The 25,541-nt window shown below is 41.9% G+C and overlaps 1 protein-coding gene across 2 annotated transcripts; it reads right to left on the reverse strand.

Annotated features, from left to right (window-relative positions):
- Positions 1-339: 339 nt before the first annotated feature.
- Positions 340-25,541, reverse strand: tango2 (transport and golgi organization 2 homolog (Drosophila)). 2 transcript variants are annotated; one of them, XM_028578926.1, is made up of 11 exons: positions 25,377-25,541; positions 24,713-24,771; positions 23,718-23,843; positions 15,642-15,730; positions 13,887-14,006; positions 13,398-13,515; positions 4,061-4,128; positions 3,702-3,855; positions 2,005-2,109; positions 1,177-1,340; positions 340-1,066 (listed from the first exon to the last, which is right to left on the reverse strand). In XM_028578926.1, exons 3-10 carry the CDS (start codon positions 23,771-23,773, stop codon positions 1,220-1,222), a joined length of 831 nt encoding a protein of 276 aa, XP_028434727.1. In that variant the 5' UTR covers positions 23,774-23,843; positions 24,713-24,771; positions 25,377-25,541; the 3' UTR covers positions 340-1,066; positions 1,177-1,219. The 2 variants fall into 2 exon arrangements, with proteins under 2 accessions (XP_028434727.1, XP_028434728.1); XM_028578927.1 differs by having other exon boundaries at positions 3,702-3,852; positions 25,377-25,539.

Here is a 25,541-nt window from a genome sequence, read left to right on the forward strand (position 1 = left end):
AAAAAGTCTGCTGTAGACTGCCTGGGACAGCCATATGGCTATATGAAAGCTCCATTATTCAAGTCATATATAGTGTGGGTTCTTGTGCTTTCATGGGCCCCTGAGGAGCTGACATTAACCCGATGGGGCCACTGGCAATTGAAATACGCCTCTAAAAAACTCTTTTAGTCCATCAAGTATAGAGGAATAAAAAATAGATATTAAATATTTGCACAAGCCTTCTCCAGTTTGAGTTTCTAAACCACTCAACCGCTTTGTTTTTCCTGCTGAATTAGCATCACCTGTAAGAGTAACGTGTGGGTAAATGGCAAACACACACAATAATCAGAATACATACGGTAAAAGGAAGAACCAGCTCTCTTTTTGATATACATTAAATGCAGGAATTTCCTGGCAGGTGAATCAACACATGTGGTCACTTCAACAAAAAATTGAATTCCTCCCAGTGTGTTTGTGTCAACAATCATTACATGGTAAGCCAAATGTGATTGTTTGGAAAAAAAATTGTTTTATTTTCAAGCAGCTATGGAAGTGGTCAGAGATCCAGAGCCTGAAACGGTTTGCATTCAACATCTGTTGTAACCAACACTCAGGCTACTGTTGTGCAGGGTTGGGATGTAACTCATGAATTACCTGTAATGGAGTTACAGTAATCAGAAATGTAAAACGTAGTTGGTAGCTCTAATCTATGACAGTAACTGTAAACCTAAATCAGATTACACGTTCTCTAGAAAAATACTGGTGGCTCAACGTTTTCCCATTGTGTGAAACAAAAAAACTATTTAAAATTGCAGTTTGGAAATTGTGCATAAAGTGTATGTTCACTCCACGACATGTATAGGTAAAAATATGACACCAAAAAGAATAAATTAGATTGCATTAAAATAATCTTAATCTCGACGGTAATGGTTGCATTTTAAAGCAGGTTACCAGCGACCTGTACTGGACTAGACTTTTTGAAGCAACCCAACCCTGCTGTTTTGTGAAATGTGGGTAAAATAATTTTCCTCTACAAAATTATAAATCTTCTTTGGCAATCTTTTAAATTAGCACACATTTAAAAAAAAAATAATGCATTTTAGCTTAAATAAAGAATAAGAAATACATATCACTGTGCCGACATGTTCACATAGCTGCTATGGTCAACTGCAGCTTGAGGAGGAGGAGGCGGGGGGGGGTAATGCAGAAAGGCACAGAGTGGGTTTCCTCCATCATGTCTTTACGCCTGCAGTTTGAACTGGAAAGAACTGGTGCTCCATTTGCTTGTGTCACAGTTGAGCATGGTGCGCTCTGTGAAGGACACGTTGCCTTCTGCGTCTATCAGGATAATTGTATTGGTCCTAAATAGGCAGGGACACAGGATACAAGCAAACAAACACAAACCCGTTAAAATTAACAATTTAAAATGCTAATAAAGAAAACAAAGAAGACACCAAGGACAACTATGATCATTCAAAAGTCACATTTGAGGTATTGAGCAAACACCCGTGATAAGACTGAGCAGGCGGTGGCAGACAGTGCTTTGTTAAAGGACACTTTGATGGCTGTGGCAAAGACTGACCCTCTGACCTTTTGGCTACAGGACGTGTAGGGGTGTCACGCTTCTCCAAATCCATAATTCAAATTTTAGTTTCGATTGGTCACGATTCAGTTCAATTGAAACTTTTTTTTTAAGCAGTGGCAGCAATGCAGCAATACGAGCCACTAGATGGCAGAAGGGTACTTTACAAGAATTTGAGTTTCTCAGGGTTTACAAGGCAGACTTGAATGCACCATAAGTTTAACGAGGTGCACCTGAACGCTATGAAGTCCTGTCGGAGCCCACAGGCTTTGATGTTGGTTGTTTGTTCGCATAATTAGGGGAAGGCAAAATGTTGCCCCACCGGAAAGCAGGAGGATTTTACAGTTTTGTTGTTACAGTTCTGTTGTTTCTCCGTCATCTACGACTCCGGCAGTGGCGGAGAGAGAGAGGAGAGAGAGGAGGCGTAGGTGAGAGATACTGACCTTGTGCCATAATGAGGGGTGCGAACACACACTGCAGACTGAGCCTGGATCGCTGGCTTGCTTAAACCATCACCCTGGCTCTCCTGAGCTGGATCAGGTGTGTTCCTGTAAAACAAACCCACAATGCACCTCTTTGAAAAGCTTTAGAGTCACGAGTTAGCATATAGATCATTCTCTGTCATATTCCCCATGCAGTATATAGTCAGCGATTGATTCATGCATAATATCCAAAAATGATGTAATGTACAAGCAACACCTGAACAAATGGTTCCTCAACCTGTTCTCGTCCCTAATTTCAGTCTCAAAATTCTGCAATGTTCACCATCAACATACTACTCTACATATTACTATAGATTAGACACAATTAATCGCAATTTTAACGTACTTGCAATATGGACTAGTGCAATATCCAAATCACAGAGGGGGGGAGGGGCAAACCATTCTGAATTAAGTACTGTTGTGCTGCAGACATCCCAGCCTACAAATCGAATCCTACAGACTAAAGATTTTTTGTTTGTTACAGATATTCGCAAAAAAAAAATCTATTGTGAATCATATGGCAATCGCAATATCAGTGAAAATAATGGTAATTAGATATTTTCCTCATATCGTGCAGCCCTATATTACTAGTGAACCATAATTTCTCGTCGAGGTTAAAAGTTGTCTCGCGATATCAGTACACCAGTGCAGAATTACGTCAGTGCAACTGAAAACTAATTCACGTTACATCAATCGACACGCACGGCGCAATGCCGGTAAAGCGGACATAAATGTGGTTTCCATTTTCATTTCATTTTGTGACTTTCGATTGAATAAAAGGCTATTTTTCAAGTCATATTTTATCATTTAAGTTTTCTTTAAAATAGTGTTAAAATCTCGTCTCGTTCTCGTGAATCCAATCTTGTGTCTCGTCTCGTGACCTGAGTGTCTCCTCACACCCCTAGTGAACGTAGATGTAAATAACTTCTACATGTCAACGTTAATGGCAACTCATCCATATTAAAGCCACAGAATTGCTTTACATCCAACAAAAAGCTTTTAAAAAAGGTCCAATGTGTGGGAATTTCTCCCATCTAGCGTTGAGATCATATATCGCAACCAATTCTCTCGCGCCACGCAGTTCAAAGTACGTATTACAGCTACGTTAGCCTTCACGCTTCAAAAAGACGGTCTCTTGCTCTTTTCAATCTCCTTTTTCTTTTTCTGGGCGAAGAAGAAGAAGACTCCTGTTCCTGAAATTTGGATTTTGAATATGTGTGGTCCTCCATGTTTCCTTCTTCAAACTTGCCACCGGGGCCGGGAAGCTCCGATACCCGTTAGCAGCATTAGCAGCAGCTGGGAGTTTATCATGTGACAGAGAAAACGTGAAAGGCGGAGCAGTATGTCCTGTATGTCCCTTACCGGCTAACGTATTTCAAGATGGGGCATGAATATGGAGCGTCTACCCCAGTTCATGCGAATGCAAATGTAAAATTTCAAGCCAAAAGGAATACTTGGAATTGATGGTGGAGGTAAATATTCATGAAAAAGGACAAGTCTGTGAACGGGCAACACAGATTTTGATAATGAACAACTAAACACGTCACACACTGGACCTTTAAAATCAATAGAAAAGCAAAGTATTATTATATGCTTATTCATAAAAGAAGATGAATTAAATGGGTTATGAATCTTTAAAGTGGGTGTTCGCCTCTCACAGTTCCTCATTGTTGAGGACGCTGAGCAGCTCTTGCACCAGTCCGTCGCAGGACAGGGACTGGTCGCTGACAACGCTGGTGAAGTGACGCTTGCCTTGCAGCAGTTTCCTCCATGGAGTTTCCAGCAGTGAATTACTCAACCCGTAGATTCCTGCTGAGGGGCGTATGAAGAACACAGACAAACATATACCCTAGTAAGCTCTGTTGGGTGACCTCGCGGCACATGATCCTCCAATAAACAGACAGACAATCTGACAACAATATCAACATGGAAATGTCAGGCTAACGTGAATGGGCTGACAGAAGGGGTATGATGAGAAAGGAACGGTTTCTACAGCAACCATAGCAAAAACACAGACCTGCTTTTAGATGGATGGGTTCAGGGCTGCCTCTGTTTCCATAGTAACACACAGTGTCTTGTTTGGCCCTACATGGGACACAGCAAGACGGAAAAATTACAGATTTCATTTAGCGATGATTAAATTGTTTATGTCTAATTACGAAGGCTGTGTCAAGAGTCACAATGCTTCTATGCGCTTTAAATAAACATAAATACAGCGAGAAGATGATGTTCAAAGAAGCACTCTTGAGGGAATCCTGTAAAAGGAGTGCTCAGGGTGAAAGAGAATATCAACAGTGCACCATACGGTATTCTTTGATGACTGTTTTTCTTTGCAGTCTTGGAAAATTGGAATGAAGAAGCCCGTTTCATTTGCAAAATGGAAAAAAAAATACATAACACTATAGTTAATACAGCATTTAAATCTATCCTAAAGGAGCAACTGGGTAAAATTAATGTTTCAAAATACAAATTAGTGCTGCAAACAACTTTCACTAGCACAAAGCCTTTTAGTTACGGTGTTCGATCTCTTTGCAAAGTCCTCAGAGGGAATTTATTCAGTCTGAAAAAAATCTGTCTGACATCAAGGGCAGCTGTGACGGCTTTGGTACAGGAGAGTGAATAGTAAATTAGGACCAAATCCTTTGAACCAGCAGGGGAATTCATTTATTATTTTATTTTTTTACTATGTCAATTTTATGACAGCCATACCAGTGGCATCAGTCAATCTGAAATGTGGCGCAACACTGCTTCAACATCTAACTTGGAAAGTTTCCCAGTCAAGAGCTGGCAAGACAGGAATAAAATATGCTGCTGGGTTTGTTGCTCTGCCACAAACTTTATCGGATAGTATTAAAAGCCAAAATACATATCGGTCTTTGGTCTATACCATATATTATAAGCAAAAAAAAAGGTTTGCCCAACCCATTAACAATGATTTCATACCACAGTATATGAAGGTTAAAAACAAGTTGACTACAGGGTTTATAGTTGAGAGACGTATTTATTGGTTAAAGCACAAGAAAGGTGTACCACTTCAGGTTAAGAAAGATTTTTGTACATTTATGTGCTCATCAACGTTAAACTTTACTTGATACAATGAAATGCTTCTTGTTTTCCTCGGCCGTTTGTAATGGAAGCATTGAGGACCACTATCTATTAGGTCAACCCAAATACATAAAACAGAATGAGGTAAGAGATTGTGTGACGTGACAATGAATATGTAGGTGGGGTGACTGGACTGATTAATCTTAGTCTCTCATTGGATTAGTCCCTTCATTAAAACAACTAAAGACTGAAGGAATGGAAAGAACGGAAAGAAAGAACACACACACACACAAGTTGACAATGTATCATATCTGCACATATTGGCAATTACAACAAGTGTGGTTGTTTAGACAGTTTGGTGTTAACCTGCACACCACCTGCAACCATCACACACACACACACACACACACACACACACACACACACACACACACACACACACACACACACACACACACACACACACACGGAGCAGAGAGTTTTCTAACAGCAGGACAATGTGTCCAAGCAGCTGTGAGAGAACACTCAAAGCTGTAGGTTAGGTTGACACTACACCGTCTCTCTGACGACAACAAATCAAAGACCTTGATATTGCTTCCAACTTGTACCCAAACCAGGTTGAGCAGTCTGAATAAACAACTGCTTTCCCTGAGTTCCCATGGTTACTATGAACACAGCAGCACTGGCCAATGTTGACTCGGGTGATAGCAGTCACCCCTCATACACGCACGTACACAGTAGCGGCTCAGTGGGAACCAGATGGCACTGTAACCTGAAGGGAAACTGACGAATCTGTAAAGCTGTTAACGGTTGTCAGTTCTGTGGAGGGCAAACACAATGTCGGAAAAACTAGTTTGAGCATGGCCCTGAACTCAACAATGCCTGAAAAGGCCCTGGTGTTTATGTATACACTTTGCCCCGTGATATGCATCAAATTGACTGTGGTGGAAGCAGGTGGAGGATTTGCAGAGGGATAGCTCTATTTCTATCGATTTGAAACTGGCTAGGATATCGAAACTCCCATCAAGGGGTGCTGTGGGTTGATTTGGGCTGAGATGAGGAAACAGCAGGAGGTCAAGATCACTGGGTAGACCGAGAACGAGGAGGGAAAAGTCGAAAACAGGCTTTTTCAGATCTCAGTAAGAGAGGTAATCAGTATGCTGGCTGGGAGACGATCTAATGAAGAGTCCTCTATACCGAGGCTGTGGAGCGGTTTCCCCATCGCCAGCTGTGGAGTAGTTGCCCGGAGATGGTTGGATGAGCTTTCGACATTATCAGTTCAGAATGTAGATGGGTTGTCGGTGGGGGCTCCTGGGTAAGGACAGCATGTACTCTGGTATCCAGTCACACACATCTGTGCGTGTACAGCAACACATGCAGATCATTAAAGTCAATGAATAGGGGGATAAAACACTTGTTTTACGTGGTGTTCATTTTAGCCATGATAGCTTCATGGCTCAATGGATGGCAATGGTGATCGGTCAGTCGGTCCACCACTGAGTGAAATAGCTCAAAACCTGCTGGGTGGAACCATAAAACTTGGTTCCGCTATTCTTAGTTCCCAGAGGATGAATCCTAATGACTTTGGAGATTCCCTGACTTTTCCTTCAGCACCATCACAAGATTGACATTTGTGGTTAAAAGTCAGACAGCATAAACAACTACTGGATGGATTTCAATGAAATTTGGAATTGACATTTATGTTCCCCTCAGGATGAATTGTAATAGCTTTGGTGATCCAGTGAGTTTTCCTTTAACTCCATTGTCAGATCAAAATTTCACTTTGGTTTCATGGAAAGATAAAGGCAGGAAAATATAGTGGGATTAAAAGCTTCTCCTGAAGTTTTATATGACCGCATGCTAACAATGGTAGAGCTAAAATCCCAAGTATTTAGATTTTTGTGGCAATTTTCGGACATCTGGATTCACTCAATGAACAATGCAGGCTATATTTGAGCTATTTACTGTGAGCATCCACTTCTAATTCTATTGGGTACATAAACATGTTCTATTTCACTCAAAGAGAATGTGATTTTCCGACAGGTAATCTTAGTAGCGCTTGGAAAAACAAATATTCATAGTCTTTAAAATGTTGAGAGTTCATCCACCCCTGATACTCTGGAATGTGCGTATCTGATGCTCCGCTGTTTGTCTTTCTCAGCTCAAACTTGCTTCTGCCAAGAATTACAACACATGGTTTGAGACCATGAGATTGAACCACATTCTAAAGTTGTTTTGATAAAGCAGCCACACAACTGAAAGTGCATTAAGCGGGGAATTTGGTTGCAGGCAAACATCAGACAAAATAGTATTTAAAATGGATAATACCGTGACCTGGTTAGCTCAGTTGGTAGAGCAGGCGCACATTTACATAGAGGTTCATGCCTCGACGCAGAGGTCCAGGGTTCGAGTCCGACCTGTGAATATCCCCCCCTTTCTCACCTAGCTGTCCTGTCCATTAAAAAGGTGGAAAAGCCTAAAAAAAATAATCTTAAAGAAATAAAAATAAAGGATAATATCTGGGCACTGGCTTTAAAGTGAGTGTGACATGAAATCAGATCAAAAACCAAAGCTATAGAAAAGTTAAAAAAAAAAGGAGCCTTGAGAGCATCAATCAGAGATGATCTGAGATCAAAAAGTAAATATTCATGGTATTAGCTCCACGGAGGGAAGGCTCAGCATGATGGCAATGACCAAATCACTTGCATGTACAACTCAACTCAACATGGTCATGGATTATTAATCGAGGCAGGACTGGTTTAACAAGCATCACAATTTAAAAGAAGCAATACATAAATCATGGCCAGAGTGGAATACATGAATGCCTCTGGGTTCTGTATTAATTGTACACCCTTTCTACTCATTGCATCACAATGAGGGTGATCACACACACACACACTCTCAAAAACCCAGAGTGAAGACAAACACGGTTTAAAAATGGTGAGCACATTGTGTCACCCTCTGCCGCCCCATCATAAATCATGTAGCTGGTTACAGATGAATGAGAGATCCTCTAATTGTAATATAGTGCTACTCTCTATCCACTAGACGTAGTTATTGATCCGGAAAAGAAACTAGATGCCTTATTTCCTCGGAGCTGCTGGCCACACCACATTGGAAAACAAATACATCTGTTTATTAAAAAGATGTAGGCTTGCTTTCAGCCGCTGTGTGTCATCTCTATCTGCAGTGAACGCAGCACCCAGCAGATGGGTATTTGAGGAGAGAAACAAACACAGTACTTTCACAGCACGAGGCTCTGCTGAGTGATTTCTGCCTCAGATGACAGCACGGTGAGGGTGGGGGTGGCACCTTATTCTTTCATTTAAGAGGAATGCCACTGGGGCAGCGCAGGCACAACTACAGCTCCCGGTCTTAACAGGGAGATTTGCATATCTTGATTGCTTAAGTCCGTTTCATGCTCCTGAAGCCCTCCGCTGTAGCTCGACGTGCACCTCCAAAAATGTGTAACTTTGTGTCGAGGCGACACAGACCGCAAGGACTGATTGGTCAACTTGTCCTGTTTCAAGCAGCCTACTGTGGGGAGTAGCAACATGCTAGTTCACTGACATAAGCTCTGCTAATAACTTCAGACTTATTTTGTGGTTAGTCACTAGGTCAATGGACTTTACTGTGTCTATTTCTCGATACTTTTTACAAAATCCAAGCAAGAAAAGACCAAACAAATAAATATTGATATTTTAGCACGACAGTCAATGGGGTTTGCCATTCTGAGTACCGTTTCGGTGGTGAGCGGACACAGACACAGGCGACACCGTAGAGCAGAAAACCAATGTATCTCTCTAACCTTAAAGTGCTCATATTATTGTCATTTTCAGGTTCATAATTGTATTTAGAGGTTATATCGGAATAAGTTTACATGGTTTCATTTTTAAAAAATCACCATGTTTTTGTTGTACGGCACATTGCTGCAGCTCCTCTTTTCACCCTGTGTCAGGTCTCAATTTTAGCTACAGAGTGAGACATCTCACTGCTGTAACATCTTTGTTGGCAGTCGCACATGCTCAGTAGCTAGGTAAGGATCACATCAAGTATCTAGCTGTTTCTCCAACTTCGGCCTGTACAAGGCAGGACTAGCTGGGAGTCTTCTTCTAAACGAGGGCGCACTTCACACTAGCCGTTTCTCAATGTCAAGGATCCTTCCTTCCTTGGAAGTGAACTTCAAGGAAGGATCCTTCAGAGGCTAGGCCAGGCTCCTCCTGAGCATTCGGAGAGCATGTACATTGGAACAGGCTAGCAAGTGCACGTCATTGCGTACTTGCGTCATTGAAAATGTTTCGCCGCCTTCACTTCCGCGCTGCATTTCAAAACACTGGACAAAATGTCAATGCGAAATGGATGTGGAACTGTGAAGTTCAATTTTTTTGTTGAGAAGGTGAATCAGCGTGAGTCTGCTTGCAGGAGGAGAATATTCTGTCGGCAACTTTGCCGCAACGTGCCAAGGTAGACAACGTTACCGACACTGATAGGCTTTAATGTAAGCAATAGTCGTTTTCTCTTATTTATCCCATGTCAATAAAATTAAAAATTCGTGGGAGTTCATGTTTGTAGTTATCATAACACTTAACTGGTAAGGAGAATTGCATTAATTAATTTTAATTAGATTAAGCTTACAGTAGTTGTTTACAAAAGCTTGTAGTTTACTGCATGTAACATTAGCTCATTGTCCAGTAGCTTCTAGCTTTCAAATAAATGCAGTGCAAAATATGATCAGCAACTACAAGGTAAACACTACCAGCTAATGAGCTACCACAGGCAGTATGATATGCAGTAAACTGCAAGTGAGAAAGGTTAAATAGTACTATAGACACACAAGCAACAAGGCTACAACCAACATATGAAAAGTCATAACAACACCATTGATAAACACCCACTAACACAGTAAAGGTAGCTAGGTGTAAGTGTGTTAAATGGTCAACAGTTGTCAGTTAAGACTATAATGGAGACCACTACACAGTTACATTAAGTACCTTAATGTTACAGTATGCTTACATATATTTGTGATACAATTCTAATCTTACCAGGACGGGTTGGATAACTACTGGACTAACCTAAACCTTTCTCCTTCTGTCTGCAGTCTGGAAACACCATTATCAGCAGCTGAGTCTGATCGCCGCTTCATGTTGAATATACTTACTTGTACAGTATATAGTAATGTTTGAATAAAAGTTATAATAAAAAGATACACGTTTCGTTAATGTCTTTTTAGAGCTTCTATACCTTACAAGTTATTGAAACAGGTACCATCTGAATATAATTATTCAGTTAGAAATAGACATTGAAAAACAGTTTATATTATATACACACCCAAAAACGTAATGACACAGACAAACCAGTTCATTTAATGAATTTATTTTCAGAATGCCAATCTCTAAAAGGCTTTAGCAAATAATCTAGCTATTCATCTCTCTTTGGCCTCTGTCTCCCTGCTTGTCTTTTGCTTTCCCATCCTCAGTGACCGCCTCCGTTTGTTCCTGTTAAAAGACAAAACACAAGAAAAATATGTTTACCATTATGAATGCTATAACGTAACGTTATATGAAACGTTATACTTTTTACATGGGAAACTACTCATATATTTTAGCCTTCATGTAACGTTGATAGTGAAGTAAATAAGGTGCAGCGTTACCTACCACCCTGCAGCTACAACTGATAAACACACACATTTCTAAATCTCTGCTAACGTTACGCATATAGAGTAACAACATATAAAAGAGATGAAAATGCCACCGGACATTAAACTTTAAAAACACAAATGGCACAAAAAGACCGCTAGCTAGCAAGCTAGCCAACAGCCTAATGTTAATGATAGGTTCAGTTAGCTTAACGTTAGCTCGGGTGTATCTACCTAATTACTATAGCAATCTGTACCAGCGTTAAAGCGTTAAGCTTTACATTGATTTAAAACATTAACGGTGATGACACATGTATGAGAAACACTAAAGATACTTACGTTTAAATGATTATTTCGCCGTCAGCAATGCCGCTCCAACTCCCGTTTAGGTCCGCCATTTTCTTTTTTTTAAAACAAGCCGGCAAAGCCGCGCGCAAAGGATTGTGGGTGATATGGGAGCGCGAAGGATACACATATGCATCCTTTGCCGTCTATGGGGATTTCTCCGAACGAAGGACTCAGTTCTTGGTAGGATTCGGAGGATCCTCGATATCGGAACGGTCCTTCGACGGACGTCGATGACGTAGCATCCTCGAAATTCTGGCTTCGAAGGATCCTTCCTTAACATTGAGAAACACCTACTTTGTGTGAAATGCCTGCAGAACAGGGACATGGAAATAGTTCTTTTGTAGATTATTGTGAACTAGCAGTGTTTTGCCATTGAGAACGAGCTAGCATGCTAGCGCTAGCATGCTACGGTTAGCCACCTCGTTTCAGCTAGTGACTTAGAAAGCCGTGCAGATTTTGAACACTTCACCCGGAGACTGAAACAGGACACATTCAGAAACCGTATCTCACTCAAAACAGCATGGATTTTTTTTTTTCAAGTTTGTATGCGTGTGGAAGCAACAGAGACACAAAAGAACACCCCAAATCCCAGAAAAAGGGATTTTTTTCATAATATGGGCACTTTAAAGTGATGCTAAAAGAACGTGGAGGAAGGGCGGGAAAGCATAAAAACCCGTCTTGAGGCCATGTTACCGGGATACATGGTGTCAGCACCCGATCCGTTCCACCTGCACAATCCGTTCTGCGCATGCGCAAGATGTTCACACATGCGCAGATGATACGATAAGTTTGATAAGTTTTACGACCTGCCCGATCTGTTCCATGCTAGCCTCCACCCAAGCTAACGTTAGTTTAGCTAACAGCTAAGTCGGCTAGGCGCTAGCCGACAAATAACGCATGCGCAGAACGGATCGTGCAGGCAGAATGGACAGCTAGATTCAGTCTAAAATAACGTTAAGTCAAACATGATGGGAAAAGCAGGCTACAGCAAAATTAAGACTTTACAGTAACAATAAAGACAAATATTGAGTGATTGTATTTTAAATGAGCACAAGTAAAGCAGAACTGACGTAACAGCTGTTATATATGTTAACGTTTGTTTTGAAGTTTTATTTTGAGGGTCTTTTAAAAGTTTGCATGCTGTCTCAGCTAGTGGTTAGCCGAATTAGCTGTTAGCTAAACTAACGTTAGCTTAACTGTGGAGGCTGACGGATGGCAGACCGCTGCAATCAGCTAGCGGTTAGCCAAATGAACTGTTAGCTAAAGTAACGTTAGCTTCCCAGTGGAGGCTAACAGCAGACCGCTATAATAACCTAGCGGTCCGCCCGAATTAGCTATTAGCTAAACTAACGTGAATGAGCTATTAGCTAAACTAACGTTAGCTTCCCGGTGGAGGCTAGTGTGGGAACAGATTGGGTAGTGTCGTAAATCATCGTACCACAGCGCATGCGCGAACATCTTGCGCATGCGCAGAACGGATTGTGCAGTTGGAACGGATCGGGTACTGACACATGGATCATGACACCAAACTCCACTGTGGAAAGCCTGATACACCCCCCCCCGGCCCCAGGGATACAGTCTGGTGCGTCTGGTGGTGTGTGTGTGTTGGAGCTGAACCTCCAACCTCTCGTTGGCAGAAACTGAGACCCATTTCCATGCCAATTGTCTACAGGGGCCTCCACCGTGACAACTATCTCTGTGTGCACTGATCCCACTTCGATTTCTCTCACTTCACCAAATTCAGTCAGTCGGGCTGGTGAAGCAGGAGAGGCGAAAAAAAGAAAGAAAAAAAAAACCCTAATTTTTAATGCTGTCAAGATTTTCATTTGTCTGAAACCCTGAAACACGAACAGGTGTTTCTTCAGAATTTTAATGCTGGTTCTTTCACAGCTCAGCAGCCTAGATTTCTTTTTCAGTTCTGCCTTCTTAGCACTCCAGAGATGAAGACGCTGCCTTTGCGGTTTCATTCCAAGGTAAGGCCAGAATTCAGAGGAACAGAGTTACAGCCCATTCTCAACAAACGGAGTTTGATTCCTTTAGTGCACAAGAATTGGCAGATATCACTTCATGACACCAAAACAGTGCAGTAAAGAACTTTGTCTGAACATCCGACAGCCTAAGGTGGCTACATTACGTATTTTTTTCTAACTCTGAAATAAATTCCAACTTGTCAAATGTATCAGTGTGACTGCTTACTGGAAGACAAACATTTCTTCTCGCAACTAAATCTCAGTGTAAAGATCCTCATGATGTTAATACATTCGCTAAGCTTTACCAGTGAATGGACTATACACGTAAAATAGATTTCACCACACCTTTCACTCACTTGAACTCCGCGGTGATGAGGTTGAAGCCGTTGTACAGGTGGCTTTCTGTCGACACCTTCTTCAGGTAAGAGTAGCAGTCCAGATCCTTGTCCATCAGGTAGTTAGACACTAGAAATCCTGCAGAACGGCAAAGGTTAAAAGAAATGGTTCTTAAATTTAGCACTCAATGAACCAGCCTAGTTGTTAATAATACATATAAAATATGTACATATAAATAATAAAAAGATACAGTAGATATGTGAAACTTGCAGCACAAATGGTTCCACAAGCCGCCAGAAATGCAATGTTGCGCTTTTAAGGGTGAACGATAAAATATATAGTACCAACCTATTAAAGAAATTGCATTAATAGACTATTAGGAACAGTTAAGTTATCAAATAAATCTCAAGTGTAAGCAACATTCTTCATACTTCACAGGAGTCTGTGGAGACTATGGATGCATTTTATCAGTGAATAACAGATTTGTGCCTTTTTCACGGCTGGCTCACCTCTTCCTTGTGCATCGGGGTTGAGACGTCCTTCCATGTAGTTGGTGATTGCAGCCAGCTTGCCCCACTTGCTGATCCCCAGCCATGATCCTCCCTCCTTACTACATTCCAGGTCCAGGCCTGGTTAACACAAAAGTAGTCAAATGTTTCTTAAACGCAGCTCCATGCTGTTCATCGGAATTCACCTGGGAGGTAAAATATATTTTTTACGCTGTTAGTAGCCATTCAATAAGCCGTTATAAGAGTTATCCTTACACTTTTGAACAATCCCCACAACATTCAATACCCAGTTAGTATCCATTTAGTAAAGTCATTTCCCAGGTTTCTACTGATTTTACACAGTGGTTTAACACAGGTCCAGTAAGAAAGTCTTCCTTATGATACTACTGTATTTTTCCTCCACAGCGCTGCGGAGGAAGGTCTGGCTAGTCCACACAGCACTCCGGGATGGGAGTGTTTTGGTGGAACGTGTGTACGTTCAAAAGGTTGTTTTAGTCATGCAACAGAAAACTCAGATTGCAGTTAACCATAGTCCTCAGAAATCCACCGGAGGTTAGAACGCCAACACAGAGAAAGTGGAAGGTGACGGACATCCGGCAGATCTTCCGGCGGTACCGGAGCAATCCCCTAAATGAATTGTCATCGATATAGGCTACCAAATTATAGACCTGTGTAAGCATTACTGAACATAGACCTTAATCTCACAGGTTAATTCTTTTTTTCCCCATTTACAACGTTTGTCTTACGACAATGGGGACCGTTCCTTGGCGTCCTTCGAATGTGAAAGGCGGGCAAAGGAAGAAAGAAAAGGTACTAAACTTGAACTAGCCTGCAATAAGACACACCTAATAAAATACTCCATTGACTGTTATTGACATAAAAAGATCAGTATAGGAGGAGTACATCCTTTGATCTGTCTTTTGATTGGACTACCCTCGTGTGTAGCTTTGGCAGCGATTAAATAAACTGAATCCATCACTGAATCTGTTATCTTTCCACATACCTCTTCTTCGCATGACATGGGAAAGGTACACTGCATGTCTACTGCACTTCCTGGTGATCAATAAAGACAGGTCCACTTACAGTGACAGTGACCACGGCAGCCAAGAGGTCTGCCTCCTCTGGGAGTGGACTGAAAGCAAGCCTGATCCCACTGGGAGCTATAGCTTCCTTCCCTTTGCGTCACGCTGTGTCTCCTTCAGGGCCCTGCCTCCGCCCCTCCGCCCCCCCCCCCCCACGGTCCTGCAGATAAGGCAGAGCCATTTATTCCTGTCACACCGCATAAAAGCAGCCATCAATTAAGGGCCCACTACTGGAGTCGTGACCCCTCTATTACAGAGGGGAAAAGGAGACTGACGAACAACGAAGCTATCTCTGCGTTTCCGCAGGAAAAAAAGGCCGGGTGATTGATTTCCTCTGCTTGGCTTTAATGTGTATTGGACATCAGTCAATTAAATATAGTTTACTGTGGGTGGGGATATCCTGTGACGGAGTAGAGGAGAATTGGATTCTGAGGTGGAGGAGACAGATTTTCTCTCGATTACTGAAACCCATGTATACTTGAATAAACCACGGCTAAAAAGCCAACATCTGCTGCATTGTCACATAGTTACAGAGCCAAGAGACATATGTTTTAAAGTCTAACACATATTCCATCTGTCAAGATGTAACAAGATGTACCATTTCTTTTTAAATGTGTATTTGTGAGGTAGTGAAATGGTGTGTGGCGAGCTGGACTCAAATGTAGAGACTTACCGCTGAGGATCTCACTGTTGGTCCCCCAGAAGTCTGCAGCTTTGGACGGCCTGTTGTAGAACTCATCTCTGTTTGCAGCCAATATTAGCCTGTGGAGGGGGAGCGAGAGACAGGGGTCCAGAGGTTGTCGGGTTACCTTTGTTCATTCAGTGAGTCTTGTTTATTTGCTTGACGTGAACCAACGAGGTATTACAGAAGGCCATGGCTGGTTTCAACAGCAGATCCATTATCAACGACTAATTCATGACATCCCATAAGCTAATGAGTTGGAAGACAGACAAGAAGGGAGTTGGAAGACAGACTAGAAGACTAGTAGACTAGAGCTGTAATCGGGCCTTAAAAGTTAGGCCCAACAAGGCCCGAGCCCGACAGAATTTGGCCCGAGCCCGACAAGTACATTTTGATTGACAGCTTTTTAAAAGCCTGAACCCGTTTACAGCCCGACATTATTCAAATGTGCGCACGAGCATTATATAAACATTTTAACATAATTTATTCATGACTAACGTAGGCTATAGGCCACTTGGAAGTTGGAACAAAGAAATAAAATTAATCCTCCAGAGGCCAGCCTCAGTTTCACCTCCTCAGCATCCATTTTTGCGCTAATCGAAACGCATCACCTGACCGCTCATTTACTGCACAACCCGGAGCGCAAGCCCGACCCGAGCCCGTGTACCCAACGAGAGATATACACTCACCAAAAGGATTATTAGGAACACCCTACTAAAACCGTGTTTGACGCCCTTTCGCCTTCAGAACTGCCTTAATTCTTGGTGGCATTGATTCAACAAGGTGCTGGAAGCATTCTTTAGAAATGTTGGCCCATATTGATAGGAGAGCATCTTGCAGTTGATGGAGATTTGTGGGAGGCACATCCAAGGCACGAAGCTCCCGTTCCACCCAATCCCAAAGATGTTCTATTGGGTTGAGATCTGGGGACTGTGGGGGCCACTTTAGTACAGTGAACTCATTGTCCTGTTCAAGAAACCAATTTGAAATGATTCGAGCTTTGTGACATGGTGCATTATCCTGCTCAGCTCATCAGAGGATGGGTACATGGTGGTCATAAAAGGATGGACATAGTCAGAAACAATGCTCAGGTAGGCTGTGGCATTTAAACGATGCCCAAATTGGTACTAAGGGGCCTAAAGTGTGCCAAGAAAACATCCCCCACACCATTGCATCACCACCACCAGCCTGCCCAGTGGTAACAAGGCACAACGGATCCATGTTCTCATTCTATTTATGCCAAATTCTAACTCTACCATCTGAATGTCTCAACAGAAATCGAGACTCCTCAGACCACGCAACATTTTTACAGTCTTCAACTGTCCGATTTTGGTGAACTCGTGCAAATTGTAGCCTCATTCTCCTATTTTTAGTGGAGATGAGTGGTACCCGGTGGGGTCTTCTGCTGGTGTAGCCCATCTGCCTCAAGGTTGTGCGTGTTGTGGCTTCACAAATGCTTTGCTGCATACCTCGGTTGTAATGAGTGGTTATTTGAGTCAAAGTTGATCTTCTATCAGCTGGAATCAGTCGGCCCATTCTCCTCTGACCTCTAGCATCAGCAAGGCATTTTTACCCCCAGGACTGCAGCACCCTGGATGTTTTTCCTTTTTCAGACCATTCTTTGTAAACCCTAGAAATGGTTGTGCGTGAAAATCCCAGTAAACAGAGCAGATTGTGAAATACTCAGACCAGCCCGTCTGGCACCAACAACCATGCCACGCTCAAAGTCGCTTAGATCACCTTTCTTTCCCATTCTGACATTCAGTTTGGAGTTCAGGAGATTGTCTAGACCTGGACCACACCTCTAAATGCATTGAAGTAGCTGCCATGTGATTGGTTGATTAGATTATTGCATTAACGAGAAATCTTACAGGTGTTCCTAATAATCCGTCTCATCTTGCAGAGCTGTCTGCGCCTGCCTCCCGTCTAACCTTTCCAGGTGTTTTATCTGTTTCTATTGCCTAAGCAAGTGTGCGTGTGCGTGCACACACACGCACACGATTTAAAATAAATCACCTTGAATGGGACTGCGTTGTCTGACACAGGCTGCCTGTCAGTTAAGTGCTGCACTACACTTTGACTTGCATTATTATTCAGAGTGAGTGATGATGGCATTATGTTAATGGCCATGAACAGCTACAAAGTGTGACCTGCATCTAATGCAACACCAGCCATTAGTTTCTACATGTCTTTACTAGCAGGTCACTGCTGTCAATTGTGCAGCGAGGAACGGTTACTGTAACATCACTTAGTGGCTATGTAACCTCACTCAGCTTTTGTAATCTACTCGGAGTCATCACACAGCAACACACATGCACATAACCCCTCATCCCTCTCTTCTTCTTCTGGGAAAACTACACAGGCCAGAAGAAAAGGCCAATAATATCTATTGACCTCTTTAGAGGTTTGTTCCTCCTGAGCTCGGCAGTGGTCCCCCTATTAATCATGGGTGGGTGGATGCTGCTAAGAGCAAACCGATAAACCAAACTGACCTAATAGGGGTCGACCTCTGTGCATCGAGGGCTAATGGCAGCCCGTTCCCAATGGTGCTGTGTGAGCCACTGCTGCTCCAGAAAACAAAGCTAACACTAATGATGCTATACCAGAGAAAGAGCATCTGCTATCAGATCCTGAGGGGGGAATCACATGTGTGCAGCTCTGATCACAGTAACAGTCAGCCAGCTGCATCGTGTAGGAGGGCTGGTGAGAAGCAGAGAGGTATCAAAGCTCTGCATGAACACTGAACTCGGATTCTTTGTCTATTCAGTGAACACAGTGGTCTGTGGACACGGCAGCAGCCACGTTAGATTTGATGTGGAATTACGTATTCAAGGATATTCAGGATTCCCATTGGATCATTCCATATACTTTGTGTCAGCCCTTGACCTTTCATCTTGCATTATTTATTTTTATTTATTTATTTGACAGGGACAATGCACAGCTCCGCCTTAGCAGTACCAGAGTTAGCTATAAGGTATAACGTCATGTCATATTTCATTTCCACTTGATCAACCATTTGCTCCAATACAAGGTATTTTGAAAAATAGCTGGAATTTAATAAAATTTGTTGTAGATAGTTATTGTCCCAAGAGGAAACGATTTTTGGTGACTGTGTGACTTTTTCTCTAGAGCGACCATTGGTAGATGTTGAGATGAGTCACGTCGATGAGTGAAAAATCAAGCTGTTATTGCTAGAGGTAACCAAAGTCATGAGGATTCATCCTCTGGGAACCTTGGATATCTGTACCAAATATTATGGCAAGCCATCCATTGGTCAAGACACATCAGCAACCTTTTAGGCTTTGGACAGGTTCTCTCTTAAACCAGTGTTCGGTCAAAATGTCAACTTGCTTACAGCACCTATCATAATTTAATTGGCAGATTGCCATGAGTAACATTATACTCCGAAGGGGATAAAGAATTTTTTTGTTTAGTCAATCCCTTTCATCTTTTTGGGTGAAAGGCAGCCTCTAGGGACTGCTAGTGAAGCTGCTGATATTTCAATGACATTAACTAGCCTAAAGGAAGTGCTATAATTACAAGTCAAAATCATATTATAATGCTGGTTGGTTACTTGCAGTACTACTTTTATTCTGAGCATCTGAAAAAGTTGAAATAAAAAAAAAAAAAAAAAAGAAGCATGTGGGTAATGATTTAGTCATCTGTGCTGACCCATTTAACCCTTAACCACTGTAGGTACAGTATACTACTGTCCTTATATGCTGTGGGAGTGTAATAATTATTCTGAATGAAACTTTAATCCTGCCTCTAACTAGCCTGATGTCATCATACTGACTAGAATCTGAGTCTGAGTCTGATACTGCTCCATTGGGCTGTGATTATGAGGCGTGTTTCAACCCAACCAGGAAAGAAAATGCCTCTGCACTAGGGTTGGGTACCGAAACGCGGTGCCAATAGGGCACCAGTGCTGTCATAAATGGTAGTAACGAGGCCGAATAAGAACAAAAATTTCGGTGCCTGACTTTACACTCGACAGCATGTAACGTTAGTCTACCGCAGGGGTCGGCAACCTTTTTGATATGAAGTGCCCTTTTCAAAATGTCTTGTTTATTAGTGTGCCATGTTAACATTAAGTTTTATTATGACATCACATCAAAATGTAATATCCAGGGAATCTGTAATTTTATTCCATAGCAACATTTGATAACATGTATTTCTCATAATCAGGACCTTGTAAGTATTATTATTATTGTATATTATTATTATGATTATGGAAACATGGTTTTAGTATGCAGTCCTGATTGGTGGAAAATGGGCTGACAAAACTATCACTGTCAAAGAGCCTGAAGGAAAAGTTGAAGTGGAAAAGCCCAGCTTTAATGACGAATGGACTGATAAGCAGGTCCTGTATGCCTCATTTTCAATGAAACGATGCTGTGGCAAAATAATAATAACACAACCAGCATCATTATCAACATGAACATAACGATTGCGTCATTCACGTGCATATTAAGTAGCCACATGTATTTGTTTTGGTCTTATAATGCAGCCATATTTACCGCTCCAGCAGAGAGGATGGTTTCTTCAGACAGCTTAAGTTTATAAGAATTTGTCCAAATTTCAAGATTCCCTGCAAACTAAGAAAAATAGACTACAAACCGACAGCTTTTCTTTTAGCTTGTTTTGTAAAAATTTATTATTTGCAGAGTAGAGCTGTGTTTGCGTAAAACAGCGCGGTGGACAAGAGCGGACTGAGCAGATTGATATATCGCTTTCTACATGTTGATGCCGGTCTACACAGCTGAGTGCACTGATAAGTGTTGACTTTTAACTCCCGAAGGTTTAATTGTAGCCTCCTTACAGTAACGAGACTAGCGTTAGTTCATCTGCCCCAGCGGCCGTTGGTAATCCTCTTTGTATTGTTCCCAGTCAGAGATATGAGTCAATCAAACTACCGTAAATAACAGGTCGCGCACAGGCGCCGATTTATGTTTTCCTCCGTGGGTGCTCACACGCGCACACAGTTTAAAAAAAAAAAAAAAAAAAAAAAAAAAGTAGTCAACAATGTTTGACTTTCAGAACCTTAGGAAATGGACAGCGGCCGACACGAACACACACGCCGTAAAGTAAGCTAGCTTTCAACTCAGGACAGCGCCACTTCTCACAGATAGGACTGGAGATGAGAAGTTTAATCAGCTTCCTGGGAAATTATAAATCAATGCCACCGACATGACCAATCACACTATGACAGACGCTCCACTAAGCACCACCTGCAATGTTTAATATTAAATGAATGTAAAAATGAACTGGGAGTCTGGCACACGTGGGTGCTCAGTATTTTCCGTGGGTGCTCGAGCTCCCACGGTATCGGCACCTATGAGGTCGCGCAACTGTGAACGTTGTAATTTGGCATGCGGATGAGAGAGTGCTTCAGCATTTCAACCATGATTTCAACACATCAATAACTCTCTTGCACACATATTGCCAGTGTGCCATTGGTTAAGGTCCCGCGTGCCCATGGTGGCACGCGTGCCTAAGGTTGCCGACCCCTGGTCTACCGTTAGCTAGCAGCTGGATTAAACACGGTTAAAAGTGTGACTGTATTTCCCTGTAGAGGATTCCAACAGCGGGACCTAACAGTCTGCTCTGCAGCGCAGCAGCTGCTGTTGTCGGAATTAAACAACACAGACGGTGCGTTCACTTAAAAACAGGTTGCCTCGTGGTGCATTCACAGTAATTGTAAAATACCTTTTTCCCATCTGGTGGTTGTTTTTGTTGTTCAACAGCAATTTACTAGTAAAATAAGTTATTGTTATAAGTTATAGTTATTACATTATTATTAAATCTTTAATTTTGACCATATGGCCTTAGCAATAAACAAACCCTTCTTTAATGTCGCCAACTGTTGTTTAGTACTCTTCTTTTTTTAACTTGATTAAAAAGTTTTAAAAGTATCACTTTAGCACCGGTATCGTAAAAAACCCAAACGATACCCAACCCTACTCTGCTCTCAGTTGGATAGACCTACAAACAATCAGAGTGACGGAGTATGCAACGTATGTTGAGCGTAGTTGTATGCGCTGTCGATATCTTCTATAACACACGCAATGTCGGAATCTACACATCTTCAATTCTCCAGCGGCAGCCATCTTTGTTGTAAACGAATTCAGCCCAAGCGCTCTTTGGTGACGTGGTTGATTACGTTACTGTTACTCATCTGTCCATCATCATATAAAGCCCGCCCTGACAATTTGATTGGTCCAAACAGCTCTGGTTGGAGCATAGTTGCTCCACAACGGATCAAGTCCAGCCCAAACATCCCGACCTCAAATGTTGTGGGTGGGGCTAAGTTCAGCTGGCACCCAGGCTAGCCTTTAACCCAATTTAATCTAAAAACATTCTTTTAATTTATACATCACAGCAGCAAAAAAAAAACTACTTCTGCTACTAGTGGTCTACATACAGTATATATAGCACTGACGTAACCACATGAGGCACAGTACGTTTCACCTTTCCCCAGGTTCAGGTCTGAGTCAGAACTCGTACCACACCTCTGCAGTGATCTCCTGAGCCGGGTTTAGACTCCCAGAGGGAAGGACAGAGATGGACTATGGCCAGGTATAAAGTTCACTGTCAAGCTCAAGGGGATTATAATGCGCTGGACTCGAGTCGACATCACCCCGTAACTCACATTGACTGCACATAGTGCACTGGTCTGTGCTCCCTACTGACAGAAGTTAGCGTTTACTGCTGCGTAGGACACATGGAGCTTGCACAAAGATTCATTCAGCGCTTTAAGATCGTAGATCTGAGCAAAATATGTGATGTATTTTCAATAACTAGTAGGTAAGTACATTATGTGCCCAATACAGAAAGCTATGGGTCCCTTTATACACAGCTTGGGCCCTGGCAAAGACTGACACCTCCAAAATCAGAACCTTGGTTTCACATATTTTTTAAATAAGATGATAAAACAGAAATAAATAAATAATTGTACCTCTTTTCCTTTGCTATTATTCTACTGTGTGTGTGTGTGTGTGTGTGTGTCTTTGCACCTCACAAAGCTCCAAGTGGCACACAAGACAATCTTGGAACAAGATGAAATAGGGAACACTGCAGCATTGTCAGAGTATGACAGCAGTGATGTCAAGACTTGACACCTGAAAAGGTTTTTTCACCTTATATTTAAAAAAAAAAAAAGTATCTATATATTCTGTAGCTGCATTTTCCAACACTTCACTGAAGCCATATGATGCAAACTGAGTGAAATATTTAAACCCAGCTTTTTCTTTTGTAAAAAAAGAAGAAGCATAATTTGTATTATATTATATACACACACTTCCAAAAATACAGCCTATTGGGTATCTAAAAAATAGCCTTATACCATTGTTATCCAGATGGACACAGTGGGTACCTTTTAGGATTTAGAATGTCCCCATGAACACACTGCAGTGCCAAAATCCAAAGTGCACAGGTGATATGATGTGTGAGCCTTATCTCTGTGTTTCTCCAATTGCTGCTTAAGCCACGGTCGCAAAATAAACATCAGCGATTATCCACCTCCCTTTTCCTAGGATGGCAAAGACATGACCCGCCCCACTCTGGCTTACTCTGCCTCTGATTGGTTTACCCTGGTATTGTTACCATAACCAATCTTACTCCTCATGCCTAAACCTAACTAATCCAATCAACGAAGGCAACAAGTACTGGCCAAGTAGGGCTGGGCGTGCTTTCGCAACGCAAATTTGCCTCCCGTTCACTTCCATTCTATGCGAGCGAAGGGGCGTATAGGGGCTGTAGTTTGTTTGGAGGCAGCTCCCTTGTTTGTTCAAGGACTTCTTATAAGGATTTGGGAATGTTTACAACATAGCTGTAGCTAGAGTACAACGCCAGGGCTGTGAATGCAATTTAAACACATTTTCTACATTTCATGATCTTCTGGGAGCATGATCTATGTTTTGACATCATATATATTGTGCTTACAAGTCCTTTCTTTTGGAATTCCCCACCCTGTACTGCATGACTGACCAAATTAGCCGCCTTATATACTTACTTTGCATTGAGCACGGTAAGTATCAAAGTTTGTTACAAGGGTTAATTACTCACCTGTAGGCATTTTTGGACGCAGGCCGGGGGTCAAACTTGAAGAAAATTATACACATGGATGTACTGGGGGGGGATTGATGATAAGGTTTCACTAAATGCACATCTGTCTTCAAAGTTTAGTCATATCTGAGGAAGAGAACAAAAACAGTAACAGAAATTAGGAAGCACAATTGCGGAGTGTTTGGTGTCTGGGAGCATGGATGTGTGGAGATTGTAGAAATGAGACATCTGTTATGAAACAAGTGTTGAAAGACTGGGTTTGGGAGTGTTCCAATTTTGCAATAACATACAGACTGAGATAACAGCAGCTAAAGGTTTTCTTGACGATCAGTGTTCATAGAGAATATATCTGGAAGAAAACTACTTGGAATCTTCCATATCTTTAGCATGCACTTAAATGGTCCCATGGCATGAAAATTTCACCTTATGATGTTTTTTAACATTAATATGAGTTCCCCCAACCTGCCTATGATTCCCCCAGTGGCTAGAAATGGCGTAAACTGAGCCCTGGGTATCCTGCTCTGCCTCTGAGAAAATGAAAGCTCAGATGGGCCGATCTGGAATCTCCTCCTTATGAGGTCATAAGGAGCAAGGCCACACCCCCCACCCCCCCCTCTCCTCCTCAATAGCATTTAAAGCTACAGACACAGAAATGGCACATCCTAAGGAAAGCTCATTGTGGGACTGGCTCTAGTGGCTGTAATTCTGCACCAAGGCTGAATTTTGGGAAAGAGACTTCAGATACAGTATTAGGGGACCACTAAGGTCTATATAAAAGAGACTTCAGATACAGTATTAGGGGACCACTAAGGTCTATATAAAAGAGACTTCAGATACAGTATTAGGGGACCACTAAGATCTATATAAAAGAAACTTCAGATACAGTATTAGGGGACCACTAAGGCCTATATAAAAGCATCCAAAGAGCACCATGTCATTGGACCTTTAATCACCATACATATAATTCGCTAAATATTCATTATTTTAATACTTACACAGAGTACTTGGCTGTAGGACAAACAGATGGACCATCCAGAGTGCATGCTGTGCCCTTCTGTGAACATGACCCATGTTCAGAATAGCAAGTGTTAGGCATAGTTTCACAAACGTTTCTTATCTTCTCTATCATTCTTTTAACTGCAATGAGTGCAAAGGTAGCAATTGAGTAACGTTAACAGAAGTTCAAAGGCTTATCCATGAATCACAATGTCATTCAATGATGCTGCTGTAGGACAGGCTAATCATCTGATTCTACTTTAATTAACATTAATTGCTTTCGGTCTAATAATACTGAGTTGAACAAGTGAGTAGCACTGTGGCAAGCTATTAATAGTTGTCCTACTTCAAGATGAGCTAGCCAAAAAGCTTGGACAACTTGTCTATGTGTCTGGTAACACACAAGTCCTGCCTTGCAGATCAACCAGAGTGGTTAACGTTAAGTGACATTATAACAGATGGCTAGAACTAGCCACTATCGTATAAGCAAACTAGTTTGAGCATAACTTGGTAACGTAAACAATAACTAGCTAACGTTAGCATTAATATAACATCGTCAATGACGTAAAGATAACAAACCAAGCAAACTTTAGCAACCTAAATAACCTTAGTTATGCAAGACACATTTGACTGCAAATAATATTTGCTAAGATCGATATTTACCCGCGGTCTTCTATACAGTTTATTGCTGTGAAGTGTCGGCTAGTAGCACTCACTGTCCCTTTACACTCGCTGGTGTCAACTAAAAGGAAGTGTTCTTTGAGTGACCTCGATTTGTGTCTCCAGTCGTCTCATAAATCTCTACAGCGGGCGTGAGAATGTATTCTT

This window comes from Perca flavescens, chromosome 5 (assembly GCF_004354835.1).
Source record: "Perca flavescens isolate YP-PL-M2 chromosome 5, PFLA_1.0, whole genome shotgun sequence".
Taxonomy (NCBI): Eukaryota; Metazoa; Chordata; class Actinopteri; order Perciformes; family Percidae; genus Perca; species Perca flavescens.